The sequence below is a fragment of the Arvicola amphibius genome, chromosome 2 (assembly GCF_903992535.2).
Source record: "Arvicola amphibius chromosome 2, mArvAmp1.2, whole genome shotgun sequence".
Taxonomy (NCBI): Eukaryota; Metazoa; Chordata; class Mammalia; order Rodentia; family Cricetidae; genus Arvicola; species Arvicola amphibius.
In genome coordinates this window covers 34,772,499-34,792,415 of record NC_052048.2, presented here as the reverse complement: position 1 = coordinate 34,792,415, position 19,917 = coordinate 34,772,499, and the positions used below count along the sequence as shown (strand labels likewise).

General features: G+C 49.6%; 2 protein-coding genes across 7 annotated transcripts; one reads left to right on the top strand and one right to left on the bottom strand.

Moving 5' to 3' along the window:
* The first annotated feature begins 1,469 nt into the window (after window positions 1–1,469).
* Ogg1 (8-oxoguanine DNA glycosylase) lies at window positions 1,470–16,818 on the top strand. 4 transcript variants are annotated; one of them, XM_038319045.1, is made up of 8 exons: window positions 1,470–1,816; window positions 2,405–2,652; window positions 3,355–3,534; window positions 5,706–5,887; window positions 7,740–7,890; window positions 8,029–8,078; window positions 8,244–8,333; window positions 15,331–16,818. In XM_038319045.1, the coding sequence occupies exons 1-7, from the start codon at window positions 1,680–1,682 to the stop codon at window positions 8,331–8,333; spliced, it is 1,038 nt and encodes a 345-aa protein (XP_038174973.1). In that variant the 5' UTR covers window positions 1,470–1,679; the 3' UTR covers window positions 15,331–16,818. The 4 variants fall into 4 exon arrangements, with proteins under 4 accessions (XP_038174973.1, XP_038174977.1, XP_038174974.1 ...); XM_038319049.1 differs by lacking the exons at window positions 7,740–7,890; window positions 8,244–8,333; window positions 15,331–16,818 and having other exon boundaries at window positions 8,029–8,082; XM_038319046.1 differs by lacking the exons at window positions 8,029–8,078; window positions 8,244–8,333; window positions 15,331–16,818 and having other exon boundaries at window positions 7,723–7,885.
* Camk1 (calcium/calmodulin dependent protein kinase I) lies at window positions 8,513–19,370 on the bottom strand. 3 transcript variants are annotated; one of them, XM_038319043.2, is made up of 13 exons: window positions 19,223–19,334; window positions 18,388–18,507; window positions 17,194–17,308; window positions 15,281–15,412; window positions 14,158–14,232; window positions 13,938–14,076; window positions 12,671–12,797; window positions 12,501–12,576; window positions 11,454–11,566; window positions 10,884–10,962; window positions 10,697–10,784; window positions 8,897–9,014; window positions 8,513–8,793 (listed from the first exon to the last, which is right to left on the bottom strand). In XM_038319043.2, exons 3-13 carry the CDS (start codon window positions 17,274–17,276, stop codon window positions 8,699–8,701), a joined length of 1,125 nt encoding a protein of 374 aa, XP_038174971.1. In that variant the 5' UTR covers window positions 17,277–17,308; window positions 18,388–18,507; window positions 19,223–19,334; the 3' UTR covers window positions 8,513–8,698. The 3 variants fall into 3 exon arrangements, with proteins under 3 accessions (XP_038174971.1, XP_038174970.1, XP_038174972.1); XM_038319042.2 differs by lacking the exon at window positions 18,388–18,507 and having other exon boundaries at window positions 19,223–19,370; XM_038319044.2 differs by lacking the exons at window positions 18,388–18,507; window positions 19,223–19,334 and having other exon boundaries at window positions 15,277–15,412.
* Window positions 19,371–19,917: the final 547 nt, after the last annotated feature.

The window sequence follows — 19,917 nt, the reverse complement described above, 5'->3', positions numbered from 1 at the left end:
GATCATTTGTCTGGAAAGCTGGCTTTTCAGCTGGCATGCTAAAACCAAAGTCCATTGCTGATTTCCTTTGTGGATTCCTTCAAGTCCTTTATTAGGACCATAGCTTAAGTGCTTCAAACACTATAGTTGAGACCGTAATTGGAAACAGTAAGGTTGTACAAGACTGTTCATACACATCCAAACTTGGTGTTTTTCCAATTCAAACACTTGTTAGAAAGAATGCTTTCTAAGTGCCAGGCACCTGGAAGGTGACATGCCTATAGATGGGGTTACCAAAGTAAGATGTGGCTGCCCCAGGCCTTGCAGATACTTAGGAATGAACTGAGACAAAAGTTCCCATTTATTTGATGATGATGGTGAATGTGCTAGTGGGTGTGCTGTGCTTTGGTGTACATAGGACACAAAGATAAATCAGCAGCAGACCTTGCCCTCGAATCTGTAGTGTAATAATTTAGGTACAAACACCAAAAATTTCTGTTAAGTGGAAAATGTCCTCGTGTGTCAGGCTAATGTCTCAAGTTCATGCTTCCTAGCCTCCAGCATTTTTTAATATCTTCAAGAAAATTATAAGTGATGTAGTCATTTTTGGGTCAAGGTAACTGGTGCTGGTAGTTGAATTGGTCCGTTAGGCTGCCTGGGAGCCACATATTGGTACTGGGGCTCAGTGAACCCCAAAGAAAGCCCATACACAGGTCCTGTTCCACGCGGCGTGAGGGTAGATTGGGTATACTTGAAGGAACGTGCCCTGATTGAAGTGAAGAGCAGAAACTGGCCTCTCAAGCCTGGGAAGAAGGCAGGGATGGCACATTTGGAGCCGCATGGCAGGAGGTGGAGGGGGACAGCGCTAACAAGAGGATGTTCTGGGATTCACTCACACTGCCTCAGAAGAGAAGAGGCTCGTTGGCGAAAGGCTTGAGCAGGGGAGGATGAGGTAGGTTCTTGTGGTTTGTTTCTTGAGACAGGGTCTCGCCATGTAGCCCAGCCTTCAGCTTCGAACGTGCGGCCATCCTCCCGCCTGCCTCTGCCTACCTAGTGCTGGGACGACGTGAGTGTACCACCACTCCCTGCAAAGATGTGACTCCGGAGCGGGCCGGCCCGAGAAGTCGCAGGCCCTGAGATCACACCGAAAGCCCAGAGATGGCAGAGTCCGGCCGCCGGCGACTAATCGCCCACAGCGAGGCCGGCAAACCAACCGCTAAGGCGCCTCAAGACAGGCCCGCCCACTGGGCCACACCCGAGTTCTCATTGGCGCCTCTCACTTTCTCCTCGGATTGGCTACCTCTAGAATCAAATAAACCGGGGATTGGATTTACTTCCGTTGACAGTAAACTGGGACCCGGAAGAGCCTCACTGACGCAGCTTTCCAAAACTCCTTCGGATGCGCCGGAGGAGGAGGCAATAGCCGGGAGGCTTTGGGGCGGGGCCACGTCCGGAGGAAGAGGCGGGGCTTGCTCCACAGGCCTGCAGTGTGGGCCGGGTAGGGCTTTGGTTTCCTGCAGAAGGCCGGCCTACTAGGAGAGGGAGACTCAAACGGGGACCGGCCTTCCACCAGATCCAGAGTCTAGGACCCAAGGTGCTACCCCCTGAGGGGCCGTGGTCACTTGAGAGCGAGGCCTTAGAGCTCTGGAAGGTCGGGTTCTGAGTAGCCGGGCCGTGAAGTGCGGGAGGCTGCTATTCGAATGTTATTCGGCTCTTGTCTGCCTGGCAGCATGAGGCATCGCACCCTAACCTCCAGCCCGGGCCTCTGGGCCTCTGTCCCGTGTCCACGCTCCGAGCTGCGACTGGACCTGGTTTTAGCTTCTGGACAGTCCTTCAGGTGAGTGTCCGCGATTGGGCGGACCCTTCCCTGGGACGCTGACCCCTCCATGCTGCCCACCGGGAATGCAAAGAATGATGAGAGTAAGGATGTTGGGAATGATGGGTGAGGGAGAGCGCACTTTGGAGAATCAGCACTGGTGGAGAGCTTGCTAACTCCTGTGTGAAGCAGATGCAGGGCTGTGAGGTTCAGTAAAAGTCAGTGGGGAAGCTGAGGGATGCAGCTCAGTGATGAGTGCTTGATTTTCATGCACAAGGCTCTAGGTTCAGTCCCCAGTACCTTTTTTATTATTATTATGAAAACATACTTGTTTTTTTGATTTTTCGAGACAGGGTTTCTCTGTAGCTTTTGGAGCCTGCCCTGGAACTAGCTCTTTTAGACCAGGCTGGACCCAAACTCAGAGATCCGCCTGCCTCTGCATCCCGAGTGCTGGGATTAAAGGCGTGCACCACCACCGCCTGGCAAAAACATACTATTTTTACTTTATAACTAATAATCGGTTTTGGGGTGGGACATTTGTAAGACAGTAGGGACCTTAAAGAGCCCAAGATGGGTAACTGAGTGCTGGAACTGTCTTCTGGGTCTCAGGTGGAGGGAGCAAAGCCCTGCGCACTGGAGTGGGGTGTTGGCGGATCAGGTATGGACACTGACTCAGACCGAGGAGCAGCTCTATTGCACTGTGTACCGAGAAGACAAGAGCCAGGCCGGCAGGCCCACCCTAGAGGAGCTGGAAGCCTTACACAAGTACTTTCAGCTGGATGTCAGCCTGGCTCAGCTGTATAGCCATTGGGCTTCTGTAGACTCCCACTTCCAAACAGTGGCTCAGAAATTCCAAGGTCAGTACAGGGGGCAGGGATGGTGGCTTTTGTACATTGGTTAACTCACAGATCTATAACTTAGCTCGCCCGCTGTAAAATGGAGACACAGGGCCAGTGAGATGGTTCAGCAGATAAAGGTGCTTACCAGGCAAGCCTGATGGCCTTGTGTTTAAGCCCAGAACTCACAGTGGAAGGAGAACCAATTACCAGAAGTTGTCTTCTGACCTCCACGCAGGAGCCAAGGCTCTCGGTATGCCCACACTCATATACTCATGTTGATAACAAATAAATAAAATTTACTGATTAAAGTGATTAGACTGGTGCTTAGTACATTGCTGTTGTTATGTTGGTAATGATGATGATGACCGCCACAGTGAAATGATAAATAAATGGGGTCTAATCCTGGCTGTGTGTCCTGGATTCATTCTGTCAATGTATACAAGAGCGCATTTGCTCTTTGGGGCTATAGGGAGGAGGAAAATGGACACAGAGGCCCTGCTCCTGTGGTGATGGCATGGTGTCATTTCTTCCTCAGTGGAATGGGGTGGTCACTCAGACCTCACAAGATGCCACGAGGCACAAGAGGTCTAGCGTTGATTTCTCTCCCTCGTTCTCCTGCATCTCCCTAGAGGCTCTAACTGCAGTGTCTGATGTGGAGGGATTCCAGGAAGCCAGTCCTTAAACAGAGGTGTCTCCTACCCCTGCCTTTCTGATTTCTAGGTGTGAGATTGCTGAGACAAGACCCCACGGAATGCCTTTTCTCCTTCATCTGCTCCTCCAACAACAACATTGCTCGAATCACCGGCATGGTAGAACGGCTATGCCAGACCTTTGGACCTCGACTCATTCAGCTTGATGATGTCACTTATCATGGTTTCCCCAGCCTTCAGGCCCTGGCTGGTGAGTAGGTGGGTCCTCCTGAGCACTTGGATAGCGACCTGCTCCGATCTCAGAACTTCCCAGCATCCCAACACTGTCTCCCTCCAGAACTACCGTTCTTGGTCTGAGCAGTCCGTTACAGCTCATCCTCGGATTTCATCCTGAAATACCAGTGCTTCACTAGTTGGCTGTTTGCCAGTGTATCCAGTACCTCATTAGGGAAACATCTGTACACAGTGTTCAGTAGCTTAGGGTTACAGGCATGTGATCTGAGACATACTGCCTAGATTTGAATCCTAACTCTGACCCTTAAAAATGTTGTTTAGCATGTGTGTGCTTCAGACCCGAATCTGTGAAATGGAAAATAATGCTACGTATTCTGTCTGTCAGAATCGTGAGGATTGAATAAAGGGAGATACATCCTGCATCTAGCGGAGAATAAGTGGAAAATTCAAGCTGTTGTCACTAAAGTGAACCCAGCTCACTTGTCCTATAAGGCAAGTGTATTGGTTAGCAGATACGAGGACTAAATTAGATGAAGTGCTTAGGGACTAAGCAGCAAGAAGCCTGCCTTGATACATTCTCAAACGGGGTGTCTTTTGGTGCAAAGAAGGGTCTTAAGTCTCTGCTCTTGGTCTTTGCTGGGAGGTGGTGGCGCACACCTCTAATCCCAGCACTCAGAAGGCAGAGGCAGGTGGATCTGAGTTTGACTTAATTTATTTGTAGATTGGGAATATCAGTTTCTATTTGGAAGGGTTTGGGGATGGATGAATCGATGGTGAGGCATTGAAAGGAATGAGTTTAAGAACACAGGCACTACTGCCTCCACCTGAGAGATCCTATCTCCACCATGCCCTTTTTTTGTGTTGGGGGAGTGGGGGTCAATAGGTGAGGAGGTAGATAGTGTTTGCACGTATGTGTATGTATGTGTGCATGAGTGCATGTGTCTGTGGAAGTCAGAGATCAATGTCAGGTATTTTCCTCAATTGCTTAGGTTTTTGTTTTTTTATTTTAAAAATATTTATGTTCTATGTATGAGTGTTTTGCCTGCATGTATACATGTGCACAGTGTGTACATGTCTGGTGCCCATAGATGTCAGTAAAAGGTGTCAGATCCCCTAGAACTGGAGTTAAGTTACTGATGGTTGTGAGGCAACATGTGGATGCTAAGAACTGTAGCCTGGTCTTCTGCAAGGGCAACAAGTGCTCCTAACTGCTGAGCCAGCTCTCTAGCCTACTTAGCCCCTTCTAAGCCCTTATTGTTCTCTCTATAAAATAAGCAACATAGCCGGGCGGTGGTGGCGCACGCCTTTAATCCCAGCACTCGGGAGGCAGAGGCAGGCGGATCTCTGAGTTCAAGGCCAGCCTGGTCTACAAGAGCTAGTTCCAGGACAGGCTCTAGAAATTACAGGGAAACCCTGTCTCGAAAAACCAAAAAAAAAAAAAAATATATATATATATATATATATATATATACACACACACACAACATAATGGTGCTGTCCTTAGGATTCTGAAGTAAGCAGAATGTGCTTTCCAGTCACTGTGTAACACGCAGCCCTTGCTGTTACTGTCATTTATTCATGAGTTTATTTTGTGAGTGTGCGCATGTGCAACTACACACAACTTTTCAGATGTCAGTTCTTTCTTTTAGGGCAAGTCTCTTGTTTCATGACTGAGCTGCATGTCCCAGCTGGCTGGCCTGTGAGCTTCCAGTAGATTCTCCTATCTCTGCCTCCCCTCTCACCTTAGCAGTGCTGAGATTATAGATGTGAGCCTCCACCTGGCTTTTTATGTGGGCTCTGTGGACTGGGCTCAAGTCACTAGGTTTATGCAACAATTGGATTTACCTGCCAAGCCATCCACTGAACTTCTGCATCGGGTTTCTAGGCCATGGATGTGAGTGCTTCTTGAACAAAACTAAAGCGCTTAGGTGGGGGTTCCTCCAGAGCAGGAGTCCTCAGCCCCTGCTTCAGACCCTACACAGAGGAGGTTCTAAGGGAACATTTATGGGGACAGAACTCAGGTCTTAACTGTTTCTTTTCATATCCAACTGTCCAGTGACTCATAGAGGACAGTAAATAGGAAAGAGGTGCCTAGAAAAGCATTGGTGTGGGAGATATTATATACTAACCCGAGAACAGGAACAAAGCAAAGATACCTGACCCCTCCTTTCCTCTCTGCCCCCACAGGTCCAGAGGCAGAGGCTCACCTCAGAAAGTTGGGCCTAGGGTACCGAGCCCGCTACGTATGTGCCAGCGCCGAAGCTATCCTCAAGGAGAAAGGCGGGCTGGCTTGGCTGCAGCAACTTCAAGCGGCCCCTTATGAAGAGGCCCACAAGGCCCTTTGCACCCTGCCCGGGGTGGGCACCAAGGTGAGGCCCTAGAGAGGGAGGACATGCCCTTTTCACCCACACTGAGTCGGAGAAACAAGGCGGACCTGAGTATCCAGGGAAGCCTGGCTCCTGGAGGAAGTGTAGGAAGGACAAGAGTAACAAATGTTTTAGCAGAGATGAAAGAATCGAGTATAAAAGAGGCTGCCCTTTGGATACATTTTTAGAAAGGCCCTTTGTGTCACTCCTGTGTGTGTGCAGAGATTTCCACAGGGAAGAACAGGGAAGTTGGTGCTGTTTACTTTTGGGAAGACAAATGGAACAGTGTTTCTATTTTTCATTTTTTTTCTTTTCTTGAAATTCCATGTGCTTACAGAATGTTGTGTTGCTATCAGTAGTTTATCTAGCAGACAAGTGGAATTTACAACTTATCTTTATTTTTTTATACTCCTCTGTGACTTAAAATGGATTTTCAGAACTAAATAGATGGACCAAAGGTTAAGAACACTTGCTGCTCTTCCAAAGGACCCAGGTTTGATTCCTAGCACCCATGTCAGGTGGCTTATAAAATGAATTTTTGGTGCTGGCCACCAAGCCTGACAACCTGAGTTCAGTCCCCGAGACCCACATGGTCGAAGGAGAAAACTTCCGTAGTTGGTCTTTGACCTCCCTCGGGCCCCTGCCCCACAAATAGATAAGAACGTACAATTTTTAAATTTTTAAATGGATTTTCACTTAATTTTGAAATTAAAAAAGTTTTTTTTTTTTTCTGTGTTTGTGTATTTTGCCTGTATGTATGTTTGTCTACCACTTGCACGTATGGCTTGAGGAGGCCAGAAGAGGGTGTCAGATCTTCTGGAGTTACAGATAGTTGTAAGTGACCATGTGGGTGTTAAGAATAGAGCCCAGGTCTTCTGAAAGAGCAGCCAGTGTTCTTAACTGCTGAGCTATCTCTCCAGCCTCACTGACTTAAAGAATTTTTTTAATTTATTTAAAGATTTATTTATTCACTATGTGTACAGTATTCTGTCTGCATGTACGCCTGAAGGCCAGGAGAGGCACCAGATCTTGTTACAGATGGTTTTGAGCCACCATGTGGTTGCTGGGAACTGAACTTAGGACCTCTGGAACAGCAGGCAGTGCTCTTAACCTCTGAGCCATCTCTCCAGCTCCGTGACTTAAAGAATCTTTAATGGAGCAGGGCAGTGGTGGTGCATACCTTTAATCCCAGCACTTGGGAGACAGAGGCAGGTAAATCTCTGAGTTCAAGGCCAGCCTGGTTTACAGAGTGAGTTCCAGGGCCAGGGCTACCACCACCTGGCTCCCAGTTTTCTTTCTTTGTGTTCTCTCTCTCTCTCTCTCTCTCTCTCTCTCTCTCTCTCTCTCTCTCTCTTTCTCTCTCTCTCTCTCTCTTACACACACACAGTGTTGTATGCCCGCACACCAGAAGAGGGCACCAGATCTCACTACAGATGGCTGTGAGCCTCCATGTGGTTGCTGGGAACTGAACTCAGGACATCCCTGTGTAACAGCCTGACTGTCCTGGTTTTGTAGATCAGACTGTCCTCGAACTCACAGAGAGCTGTCTGCCTCTGCCTCCCAAGTGCTGGGATTACAGGCGTGTGGCACCACCACCTGGCTGAGGCTCTGGTTTCTTATCTCTGTAAAGAGTATGCTCATACCTTCTCCCCAGGTTATGTGAGCGGATGGCCTGCACAGGTGTTCACTCGGAGCACATCTCCGTGAAGCTATTTTTAGAAGTAATGGGTAATTGCTGCATATTGACTGAAAAGGCAGGACAGTGCTACCTTGATGGAAAGAGGAAGCAGATGGCTTTGGATGCTGGCCAGATCCTGCCACATTCCTCCACACAACAGTTCTCTCTTTGTCTAAGGTGGCTGACTGCATCTGTTTAATGGCCCTTGACAAACCCCAGGCTGTGCCTGTGGACGTCCATGTATGGCAGATCGCCCAGCGTGACTACGGCTGGCAACCTAACACATCCCAGGCTAAGGGCCCGAGCCCTCTGGCCAACAAAGAACTGGGTGAGGAGAATGTGTGATGCTGGGGCATTGGGCTGAGGTTGGAGAATCTCTGCATTCTTAATCATCTCTCCCATACTCCCCATCTGAGGATGGAGGGCATGTGGATCAATTAATGTAGCTTCCTTAATTGATCCTTAGGAAACTTTTTCCGGAATCTCTGGGGACCTTATGCTGGCTGGGCCCAAGCAGTAAGTATACCCTATACCTAGCTCAGACCCTAAAGGACTTCTCCCTCAGCCGACTTGACCCCTGGACTCTTCAGCAACCTATTCCCATGACTCCCCCTCCCACTCCCTCCCCAATTTATTCTCCATTGACCCCGGCCTGACCTCAGCAGCCCCTCCTTCCCACAGGTGCTGTTCAGCGCTGATCTACGCCAAGCAAACCAGGCTCAGAAGCCACCAGCAAAGCGCAGGAAGGGCTCTAAGAGGCCGGAAGGCTAGGTAGGACCCGGGGACAAAAGATGTCATTGGTATCTTTCCCTTTGTTCTCCACTTCTCTTCTCTTTCCCCACCCAGTTTCACACCAAGAAGAGTGACCACTCCTACCTCAGAGGGCAGCACCCCCAAGTCAAGCAGTTTTTACAGCAGGGGCAAGGGAACTGTTTGAGGAAACGGCTGTCTTGTTTTATCTTCCCTTTATTACAAGAAGGAACAATAAAATAGAAACATTTGTATGGAAAATGCAGTGAGGAGTGAGAGGGAAGGGGTGAGGAGGGATGGGGTAAGAAACTCCCCAGTTCTGGGCTGAGGAGGAAGCAGGCTGCCCCCAACCCCTCCCATGAAAGAAACCCTGACTTCCTTGGTGTTCAGTCCATGGCCCTAGAGCTTGGGGGTGGTGCAGGGGGCAGCTCCGAGCCTGGCTCCACACAGCAGTCTCGGCAGCAACAGCCAGCTGCTGGCCCTGTGTGGAAAAGAGAGCGGAGGTGGCTGTGGAGCGGCTCCAGCTCCAGCCTTACATTTCTTCATGGACCACCTGTCCCCACCCACAGGACCCTGGTGCTTACCCCCAGCCGTTGGTGTCAGCAGCTCCCCGTGGCTAGCTGTCTGTCCCTGCCCCTCCTGGCTGGTGCCCAGCTGCAGCTTCCTCATGTGCCGAACCACAGCCGTGGCATTGAAAGCTTGCTGTGGAAGAAGAGGGGGAACTGCTGAAAGGGTGCTTGAGGGCAGTGGGTCGGCAAGAGTCTCACATGTTACTCAGTGACTCCCTAAGTCCTACAAAGAAACCCTATAAGGCCTTACTAAATTATATTTGGTCTTACATGCAAGCACATGTATGAAGTGTGTACAAAGGAATTTATAGTCCTGTAACAAACAACATAACAATGTCTCAAGCACAGCTCTGAGCACACTGCATGGTTATTCATTCAATCCCCACAAAATTCTGTGAGGTAGCACTTATTATTTGGTTTTGGCTTTTTGGTTTTTGTTTGGTTTTGGTTTTTGTTTGGTTTGATTTGGTTTATGGTTTTTCGAGATAGGGTTTGGAGCCTTTCTCAGAACTCCCTCTGTAGACCTGGCTAGCCTCAAACTCATAGAGATCCACTTGTCTCTGCCTCCCAAGTACTGGAATTAAAGGTGTGCACCACTACCTCCCAGTCCCAAGTACTGAGATTAAAGGTGTGTGCCACTGCACCTGGCTCTGGCTCTGGCAAGCACTATTAATAGCATTGATTTCTTTTATTTTTTTTTTTTAACTGGGTTGTCGTGTAGCCCAGGCTGTCTTCCAGTACTACCTCTATTGCCTGAGTCCTGGAACTATAGGACTGTGCCACCACCGTACCCAGTTTTAATGGAATGCTAATGCTCCCACCCAGGGTTTCGTGCATGCTAGGCAGTCACTCTGCCAGCCGAGCTATATACTCACTCCTGCCCCCTTTTGAGGCAAGGTTTCATGACCTCACCCTCCCCAAGTGCTGAAATGGCATTAATTCCAAAGGAGAAAACTGGAGTGCAGAAAGGTTAAGTAATTTACATACTTGTTTGTTTCTCTAGCTTTATATTCCTCTTATCCACCTAGATGTCCTACATGTCTCTCAAGTTGACCATGTCTAAAACTAAACCTCCTCAAGACATGTTTCTACTCCTAGGATCAGTATCGTGGTCCACATTGTCCCCAGCCAGAAGGTTGGGGCAGCCCTTAGCATCTCACTCCCTCAGTATGCCTCCCATCTTTTCTTTCTTGTAAATCTACCTCCTGACATCAACCACTCTGTTCTTCTTGCTGCTTCTGAGTCAAGCCCCATTATCTGCTGCATCTCAGACACTATCGGGCCTCCCAGACTTCCCTCCTTGCCTTCTCTGCATCCCGAAAGCAGATCCTTCTTCAGGACAGGTTCCTGCTGCCAGTCTTTCTGGGACCATCCTCTACAACAGGTGGGTGCCCCACTGTAGCATGCAAGGATCTCAGTGACCCCTACCAACTTCTGCAGCCTGGGCTCTTGATATTTAGTTCCCCAAGTTCCTCCAGCCCCTCTAGTTCAGCAGGCTTAACATTCGGCCACACTCTCTTACCCAAGCCTCTTTGCACCCCTGGTCCCTCTGCCTCAGGCATATTCTCTACACCTGGTTAATTACTAGTCAACCAACAGATCTGTGACCACCTCTCGGACCCTTCTTGGGTCCCATGGGCTATGAATCCTGGAGAGTAGGACTGCCCCTCTAGAGAGGGACTTTAGAGGTCAAGTGGCCTCTAAAGTCCAGAACAAAAGGGATTCTTTGGAAAGCCTCCCTGGGCATATCCTGCTTACATTGGTGCTGTGTAAGTTGAATCTAGGGAGGACCAAGGATTAGGAATATATGCTAACCTTCCACTTGCTCTTGGCAAAATTCTTCTTGATCTGCTCGCTCACTGACTGGTGGATATTCTTATCCAGAGCTGTATCTCCTGCAATCCTAGAATGGGAGTATACGCAGATTTGCCTGTGAGGCTGGAGGCAGGCCTGGGGCCCCCAGGTCCCACCCTAACATATTGTTTGGAGTGGGAACTCTCACCATGGGTGTTGCAAGGCTTGCTCACAAGTGAACCTCTTCTCCGGGTCTTTCTCCATCAAGTGCCGTATGAAATCTTTGGCTGAAGCCCCAAGACAAAAGCAAAGATGCAGCATGACCATGCCCCTGGACACCCCCAAGACAGTGCTCAGTCCCTCTGATCTCACCTGGCAACAAGGCCTACTCTGCTATGCATCACCTCACACACCCCAGCCTTCTTGCTCCCTCTTTCTTGAGAACATATTTACAGAAGAATCCACTCAGTACACTCACACTACGATAATGGAAAACCACTGTGTGGCCATCACAAGCTGGTCCCTAACTGGGACATGAAATGGGAGATGGAAGTGTGCTGTTTAAGCCTCAGGGAAGGCAGCCTTAGGGGAGTTATTTTTGTAAATACTGTATTTGAAGACTGAATGAATGCCTACAGATCTGTCAGATTAGGGGCCAAATAGAGGGAACCTAAGGTGAAACATGACATTAGCTTCTAGTCTGGGACTAGGAGATACGACAGAAAACAGACAGTGGGGAGACCCCTAGAGCAGATGAAGAAGGCAAAACACCCAATACCAGAGTCAGAGATGTCGTCCCAGTAAGGAGAGTCAAACTCATACTCGGCCTTCAATATCTGTTCAAAGAGTTTGGCATCGTTTTCATCGTAGAAGGGCGGGTAACCACAGAGCCTGGGCAGAGAAAAACCCATTCTCATGTCAGCTTTAACTCGTTGACTTAGGGTTGGGGCTTTAGGACAGCGCCAAGAACCAGTCAGGACCTACAGGAATTCACTTCCTTGCCTTGCCCACTTCCATCTGGCAGTCTGGCCTCTGTCCTTTCAGCCTACTGTCCTAAGCATCTTTGTGTTTGACATTCTACCCACACCTAAATTGTCTGCATCCTTTACATCATTCAAAAGCTGTTCATGTGTCACCTCCACAAAGAGCCCTTGACTATCCAAAATGACATCTGTCCCCGTCTCCTAAGTGTTTGGTTTTTCTTCACTGATTTAGCAGGTGACAGTATTTTATAGATTTGTTTACTCATTGATTCTATGTGTCAACTCTCTTTTTGTTTTTGTTTTTTGAGACAGGGTTTCGCTGTAGCTTTAGAGCCTGTCCTGGAACTAGCTCTTGTAGACCAGGCTGACCTCAAAATCACAGAAATCCACATGCCTCTGCCTCCAGAGTGCTAAGATTAAAGGTGTGTGCACCACCACCACTCGGCTCTGTGTCAGCTCTTAAGGGCAGGCACTTGGTTTGGTTTGCCTTCTGCTAAATCCTTGGTGTTTACACAGTGCTGGAAACACTTGTCGTTTTGTGTGTTTGTGTGTTTGTATATGGATATTTTGCCTGCATGTAAGTCTATGCACCATGTACATGAACCCACAGAGACAAAAGAAGGCACCAGATTCCCTGGAACTGGAGTTACACATGGTTGTAAGCCACCATGTGGGTGCTGGGAATTGAACCTGGGTCCTCTGGAAAAACAGCATTCTTAACCACTGAGCCATCTCTCCATACCCCTGTTAGTATTTAGCTGGTAGCTATAACTACAGAAGGAGGGGACAAAGCAGGGAAGACAACTCTAGACACAGGCCACCTTAACTGTGCCCCCACTTACAGGATATAGGCAATGACCCCTATGGACCAGCAGTCCACGGCCTTGCTGTAGGGCTTCTGGGCCAGGACCTCAGGGGCTGTGAAGGGAAGGGGACATTGTGGTGACAAATGTCTGTCTTATAGTTCCTAGCTCTTTCCTCACCCCCAGCCCCAACCTAGGGCCCTGCACACCCACGTATCCTGGAGTCCCACAGGCTGTGGAGAGCACACTGCCTGGGTCCTCCATCTTGGAGAGGCCGAAGTCGGAGATCATGATTTTGGAGTCTTCATCCAGGCTGTAGTACAGCAGGTTCTCTGGCTTGGAGGGTAGGAAAGAAGAGAAGGGGCAGTCAGAGGTAGCCGGAGACTCTCAGCGCTGTCTGCTTCTGCTAAGTCCATTAGACACTAGCTAGTGGGCAGTTGTGCAGGATCGAGAGTTCAGTGTGTTCTCGGCTAATACTGAGTCCAAAGCCAGCCTGACATACACAAAACAAGTGGCAAAGGCCTGGATCCTAATTATTCCAGTGGCTGAGTCAGGAAAATGCAAAGTCCAAGGCTCACCTTGACCACAGTCAGTTCAAGGCCATCCTGGGCCATTTAGAACTTACCTCAAAATAAAAAGTAAAAAGAGTCATGGAATATGTGTAGCAGGGAGGCAGAAGGGAGACTTAACTGAACAAGAAGGGGGAGGAGGGGACATGGGAGAGAAAGAAAGTATAGTGACGCCTATGTATGAAGATGCCAAACTCATGACTTCGTGTGCTCACCTAAAAAATTGCTAACAAGGGAAAACAGTGGGATAGAGAAAAGAGGCTGGGGGGGGCGCATTTGGGCACGTAGGTAGAGCGCTTGCCTAATATCATACATAAGGCCCTAGGTAAATAAGCAGTGCCAAAGAAACCCAAGGAAATTCTCTAGAAGGTCACAAGTTTTAAAAAGGAAGATTGTGGGAAGGATTTTTTGTTGTTGTTTTGGTTTGGTTTTTGGTTTTTCGAGACAGGGTTTCTCTGTGGCTTTGAAGCCTGTCCTGTAACTAGCTCTTGTAGACCAGGCTGGTCTCAAACTCAGATCTGCCTGCCTCTGCCTCCCGAGTGCTGGGATCAAAGGCGGGCACCGCCACACTTGGCTTGGACTGAAATGTAGTTCAGTGTAAGCCCCTATCCATTTTTCCGAAGCTTTGCTGTCCTGCTTGTTCTCTATAAAGAGCAAATACGATCTTCATTATCAGAAAAGGACATGTGTGTTGTTAAGGTAAAATAACAGTCTAGCCCACATTTTTTGTTCCTGTCTGATCTGGAATAAGAGGAGTTGGTTTAGTGGGTCACAAGAAGTTCAGTTTGCAAATGGGAAACTGAGGCTCCAGTGAGGGGCTGAGAGATGCCCAAGGGCAGACAAGGTGAGTTAGCAGGGTTCCCCTCCTCCCCCTGGTGCACAGTTCACTAGACCCCTCAGAGCGCACCTTGAGATCCCGATGCACGATGCCCAGGTCATGCAGGTACTTGACAGCATCCAGCACCTGGAAGATGAGGCGGCTGGCATCCCGTTCTGTGTAGAATCCTTTCTCCACAATGCGGTCAAATAGCTCCCCACCTGAAACCCTGCAGCAAGGGACAGGAAAGTCTGGCCAAGAGAATAGAGCAGCAGAGAGAAGAGGAAGGATGGGCAGACAGGCCACTCACAGCTGCATGATGAGGTAGAGGTGGCCCCCACTCTCATAGATGTCATCCAGGGCTACGATGTTGGGGTGCTTAATTCTAGAAGGAAAAATGAGGTGGTTCAGAGCTTAGGATGACTCGCCCACCCCCCAGCACCTGCAGCCAGGGCAGGGCACCAAGGTTCTGGAACCTACTGGGGAAAAGCTGGTGTTAGAAGGTCAGAACAGAAGAGCAAGCACTGGGCTCTGGTATCAAACAGACCTGGGCCCAAATGCTGCCTCTGCCTAGACACATCTGGGTCCAGATCCTGCCTCTGCCACGTGCTGCTTGGGAGCTAGTATTTTCACTTTGCAACTTTGATGGGAATGCAGCTTCTAAGTTTTCCGTGTTACCCCTTTGCCAGCTCCTCTACCCAGAGGTCACCTCCAAGGAGAGGGAATGTCTGTCTAATTCAGCTCTCTTCTAGCACCAGGTACAGAGTAGTTGCTTGTAATGTTTGTGATGTTGAATAGAATGTCACCTCTCTGAGCCCGAGTGTCTTCATTGGTAAAAGACAAGTAACAGGCCTTCAAAAAGTCACATGAAGATTACATGACATAGGCAAGCAAGGTGCTTGGTCAGTCAGTGCCCCACAGATGAGCCAATAGCAATTGGTCTTGGTGGTAAGAGAGACCTGGCTCTCCCCATAGACTTGCTATATAACTTTGGGCAAGTCTCTTGCCCTTGCTGACCTCATTATCTCCCCCACTCAGATAAGAGAAATGAAGTAACCATCTCCTCTGTCAGATAGTTAGGAAATGGGAGGCACTGGAAGCAAATGGTTGCTATAAGCTTTGCAGCATGAGCAGGTTTCCTGTCAGCATGAACATTCCACTTGGTTGCTAGTCAGGGGGTCAGCAAATAGTCTGCTTTACTCTATGGGAGAAGCTTAGGTGGGTAGAGAACTATATGGGTGGTTGACCTTGAGACCCTATGAACGGATCATCCTCTGTAAACAAGCCCTGGCATCTCAGTTTCATCTGGAAGGTTAGTTCTGCCAATTACTCCCTGTCAAAAAGAAGTTCTCATCCTGTGAGGCCCAGAAGTCAAAGAATTTCTAAAGCAGGGGAATAAGGGGAAGGGGGGGATTAATACAGGACCCACACACTTGTGCAAGACGGCGATCTCATTCTCCATGCTTCCCTCTTTGCCCTCCAGGGCCTTCTTGGCAATGCATTTGATGGCCACCAGCTTCTGAGTCCTCTTGTCTTCTGCCAGGATTACCTCTGAGAAGGCACCCCTGTGAGATAGAGGTTTGCAAGGTGAGGAGCTAGAATCTCAGCTTCCCTTGCTCTCTCCTTCATCCGCCGTAGCCTGCATGACCGCCTGTGTCCTTCACTTTTCTACCCCCTGGCTCCAGAGGTGGTCACATAAGCCAGACCTGGCCAGTCAGAGTTGTCTGTCCCCTGACTCAATAACTGGTCACATACGTGCCCGTTTCCTGGCACTGGACAGGAGGTACTCGCCTAGTAAGTTAGTAGGATGTAACCCTGGAGTGGATGGCAGATAACTTTGTCAGTGCTTGAAGAGAATCTGCTTCAGACTGAAGCCAACCAGAGGAAGCCAAGCTCATATGATAACATGTGAGCCAACTGGGCCTGAACTCTACTCCTGTGACATTTGATTGTGTGTGATTGATTTTTTTTTCTGTTAAAGTCAATTTGAGTTGTGGGTAATTTAATGCCCTTTAGAACCTCAGAATTAAACCATTACCTGAGAGTGTTTTGAAATGCAATCTCAGGTCTCAACCACCCCAGACTTTCTATCAAATGCTGCATTTTAAATGGTCCATGCCTAATTTGTATGCTTAGTGTGTTTAAGAGGCAGGGGTTTATCCCAGACTCATAGCAACAAATAAATCCATTCATCCTGGCACTCACTGATCAAGGAGGATCTACATCTGTTTGTTCTCCCTGGGAGAATAAGAAGTCCTAAGTCAGAATCACCCCTCGAGGCATTCCAATCATCAAGGACAACTAATGACTGATCACAACAATGGTTTCCATTCTTGGCTCCCCAATTTTTTTCTTTTTTTTCAGATTCATTTGCTTTGAGGGTTTTGTCTGCATGCATACCTGGTGCCCCACAAAGGTCAGAAGAGGCCATCAGAGCCCCTGGGTCTAGAGTTACAGATGCTTGTGAGCCACCATCAGTGCTGAGAACTGAACCTAGTCCTCTGCAAGAGCAACTAGTGCTCTAACTATTGAGCCACCTCTCCTGCACCTATGGCTAGCCCTAAATGCCTTCCTCTATCCTGTGAAATGACCTCTTGCGTCCTTAGCCTGTTCTCAAGGCTTTGCATTCTCTGCCCCTTTCCATCTCTTGCAGCTTCAACTCCTCCCAGCCCTAACTCTGAGCTCCAGCAGACTCTACCTCTTTCTAAGGCAGCTTGGCCTCTGAGCCTTTGCATGCTTTGGTCCCCCTGCCTTGAGTTCCCTTCCTTCTTCCTGGCAAGCATAAGCCTGTCCTGTCCATCTTCCCTTTCAACCTCTGGATCTCATGTCTCCTTCAGGGAGTGTTCTCCAGCCAGAAGAGACGGCTCAGCCTCTACAGCCTCAATAAGAGCATAATATACATCTACCTGTCATTTTGTGTCTGTCTCTCTGAGACCAGCTTGTAAAGGAAGAAACCTGGGTTGAGTTAAATTTGGATTTCCACCATCAAGAACAGCCATGCCCAGCCTCAGTTTCCAAACCTAAGCCAGAACACCTGTTCTTGGCAGCAAGCTAGATAAATGACTTTCATTCTCCTGTGCTTCCTTCTCTTCATAAGGGATCTTTGACTATACGAGAGAGGCCCCATCTTATCCACTGTCGGCCCCAAACAAAAAGTTGGACTAGCCTACGTCATGCCACAGCCCTGGTCTGCTCTTAGGAAAAGGGAAGTGCTGGTCAACTGGTCAGAGGAAGCACCACCCCAGACTCAGCCTCTCCAGCCATCAGACCCAAGAGTGAAGCCCTTCTCAATTCCATCCCTAGCTCAGATATTGCTCCCCCACCCCACCCCCACCCTGAGACTCACGTGCCCAGCACATCTCGGAAGTCATAAATGTCCCTAATGTCTTCTGCCTGCTTCCACCTGGGGCCTTCCCCTGCCCCTGGCATGGCCCACTGCCCTCCAGCCACAGCCAGGGCTCCTGGAAGGGAAACGGAGGGAGAGATTCAGAGGGCCTGCCCTGTCTGAGGATCTACTACATGTCCCATTCTATCCAGCCAGCACGAGTTCATCCAGTCCTTGAACTGCTCATTGACGTGGCCATTCAGTCTTCACCAGTCATATGTCCACTCAGCAGCATCTGTTCGAAAAGTCTTATGTCTAGAAAAAAATCATTCCTGGTAACAGCAAAATTCTCAGTATTCATGCATTCCTTCACTTCTTCATTCTCCATTTTGCCTCAGTCTTGAATCATAACACCCAAGGAAACCCTCCCCTCAAGAGAGAGCAGATAAAACCACAGAGCAGCTAGAAGCAGCACCCTAGAGGAACCCTCTGCCCAGAAGCAATGATGCCCAAGTCTCATCCTGGGAAGGACTGGGGTGTCCTCTCCCTCCTCCTTGCCGCCCTAGCCTCTTGGAAATCAGGTTTCCGGCAGCCTGGGCTTCCAGCAATATCTCAGCCACGTTTTTAAATAGCTCTTTCTCACTGTTACCAAGGCAACATCAGCCACAGCTGGAACTCCCCAGGCCTAGCCCTCCTGACTCCTGTCTGTGTCCCAGCAGCCTGAAAACTGGTCCCACCCATCCCCTCTTGGTCTGACCTTAGTATTTTGGACCTTTCTCTAGACTTCTGTCTCTTCCTACAAGAGAGGGTGGGTTCTCTCCCCATATATCGTTTAGAAAATAGGAAAGAGGTTGGAGATGGACAGGGTGAATCCAAAGTTGTCCAAGAGACACCAGCCGTGGTCCCAGCTAAGCTTGCCAAGGGCAGAAGCTGTCTTCTGTTGATCCAGGAGAAAGCTAAACTGGGGATCACTCAGAAAATAATCTCTCGACATCCCAAAATCACAAAGGATGAGGCCAAATAGAGCCCCTTATGCGCCATAGCTCTGGGAAGATGCCCTCCTTCTGTTTCCTCGGAGAAAGATGAAGGAAAGGCACCCTGAGCAGAACTGCCCACTCCTTGATTGGGACCTTACTCTCCAGCATTGGCCAGCCAGCCAGCCAGCCCCGTGCCAAAGGAGCCAATGGTGAATTTAAGAAGTAAAGTCCGGCTCACCTGGAGGCCAGCACTAATGACCCTCATGGTTCCACACACTGCAGCAGACATCAACATCAGGAATTCTATGACTCGAGCCCAAACACCTGCATCTAGACAGCATACTGCGCACCATGGCACCTGATTATATGCATATACCCAGGCATCAGCATACATGTTCATATATATAGCCCCCAGGCACCCCCATGCTCTCGCACATACCTGTTTACACAAACACCCTCACCCAGACCCCTTACACTCCAACTGACTCAATGCACACACGAACAAGGTGGTATCCGTTCCCACGTACCAGACTTGGCAACTTCAATCCCATCCACTGCCCAGTGCCCTACACAGCAAACCAAGCCTTAACTCTCTACCTAACTCTGAACACCCTCAGAACAGAACCAAACCTCCCCCAACTCTGACTTACTACACTGCAAGCCAGACACCAGTGCATGTGTGTGTGTGTGGGGGGGGGGTAGTATCTTTGAATACCATATGCAACAAAATATGAATTTCCAGACTCCCTTACACAACTGAAGCACATGCCTGCTTCAGGGAACCCCTTACGTACCCTCCTCCCCCATCTACACTTCCAAATGCCCACGCCCTTTCAGTCCGGCCTTGCGCTTGGACATGGCGCGCGCATACACAGCCCCCCTCCCCACCCTGTTCTGACACCCAGGCAGTATCCCCGGAGGTCACCTAGCACCTGATGGGCCTGGGACGGAGGTGGGAGAGAAAGGCCCAGCTCTATTCAGTCCAGGGTTCAGGCGCCCCTCCCACCCTTGGGCTTCAGTACCCTGTGGCTGGGGCTCCCAGCGGCACAGAGCAGGGCGGACCCCGGCTGTACCTGCGGCTGCCCCGTCGGGGCTGGCTGCGAGGGGCCGAGGTGGCTAGTGCGGAGCTCCCGCCGGGTCTGTGCCTGGTCAGCCTGCCTGCTCAGTCGCTGGCGCTTGGCTGGGGCTTGGCTCTCTCGGCCCGCCTGCGGCTCTGATGTCAATGGAGGAGGAGCCTGAGGCAGAGGACCTGGGGATTGGGAGTTGAGGGGACGGGCGCTCTGAAGAAGGGCCCCTTGATTCCACTACAGCCCCTGCAACATGTTTCTTGCCCTTTGGTCTTCAGCAGGACTCTTATCTGCGGAGACAAGTGGGGTCCAGAGATGTCTTGAAATCAGCAGTTGGTCAGAGGCAGACGGTATTCAAACCGACATTTATGAGATGCCAGAGGCTAGCCAATTTGAGCCTGGAGTTGCTTTCAGAAGAGTTCTGGTACCTCCCTTAGGGTTCTTAGGCTTTTAGCCTCTCTGTCCCTCTAGTGATTAAAGGGAGCTGGGCCCATGGAAGGTTCAGAAGACTAATAACGGGCTGGTGAAATAAAGAGCTGCAGGATCCCATTTGATTGGCAGGTAAACTGGAGCCCCAAGTCAGTGGAAACAGAGCGGTTCTGCTCCCATACACTTGCAGGTACTGCTCAAAGGGACCAGGGGAGAGAGGTGGGAAGGAGGAGGTGAAGTTAAATCTGGCTCCTTAGGGAAGCGGGCCAAAG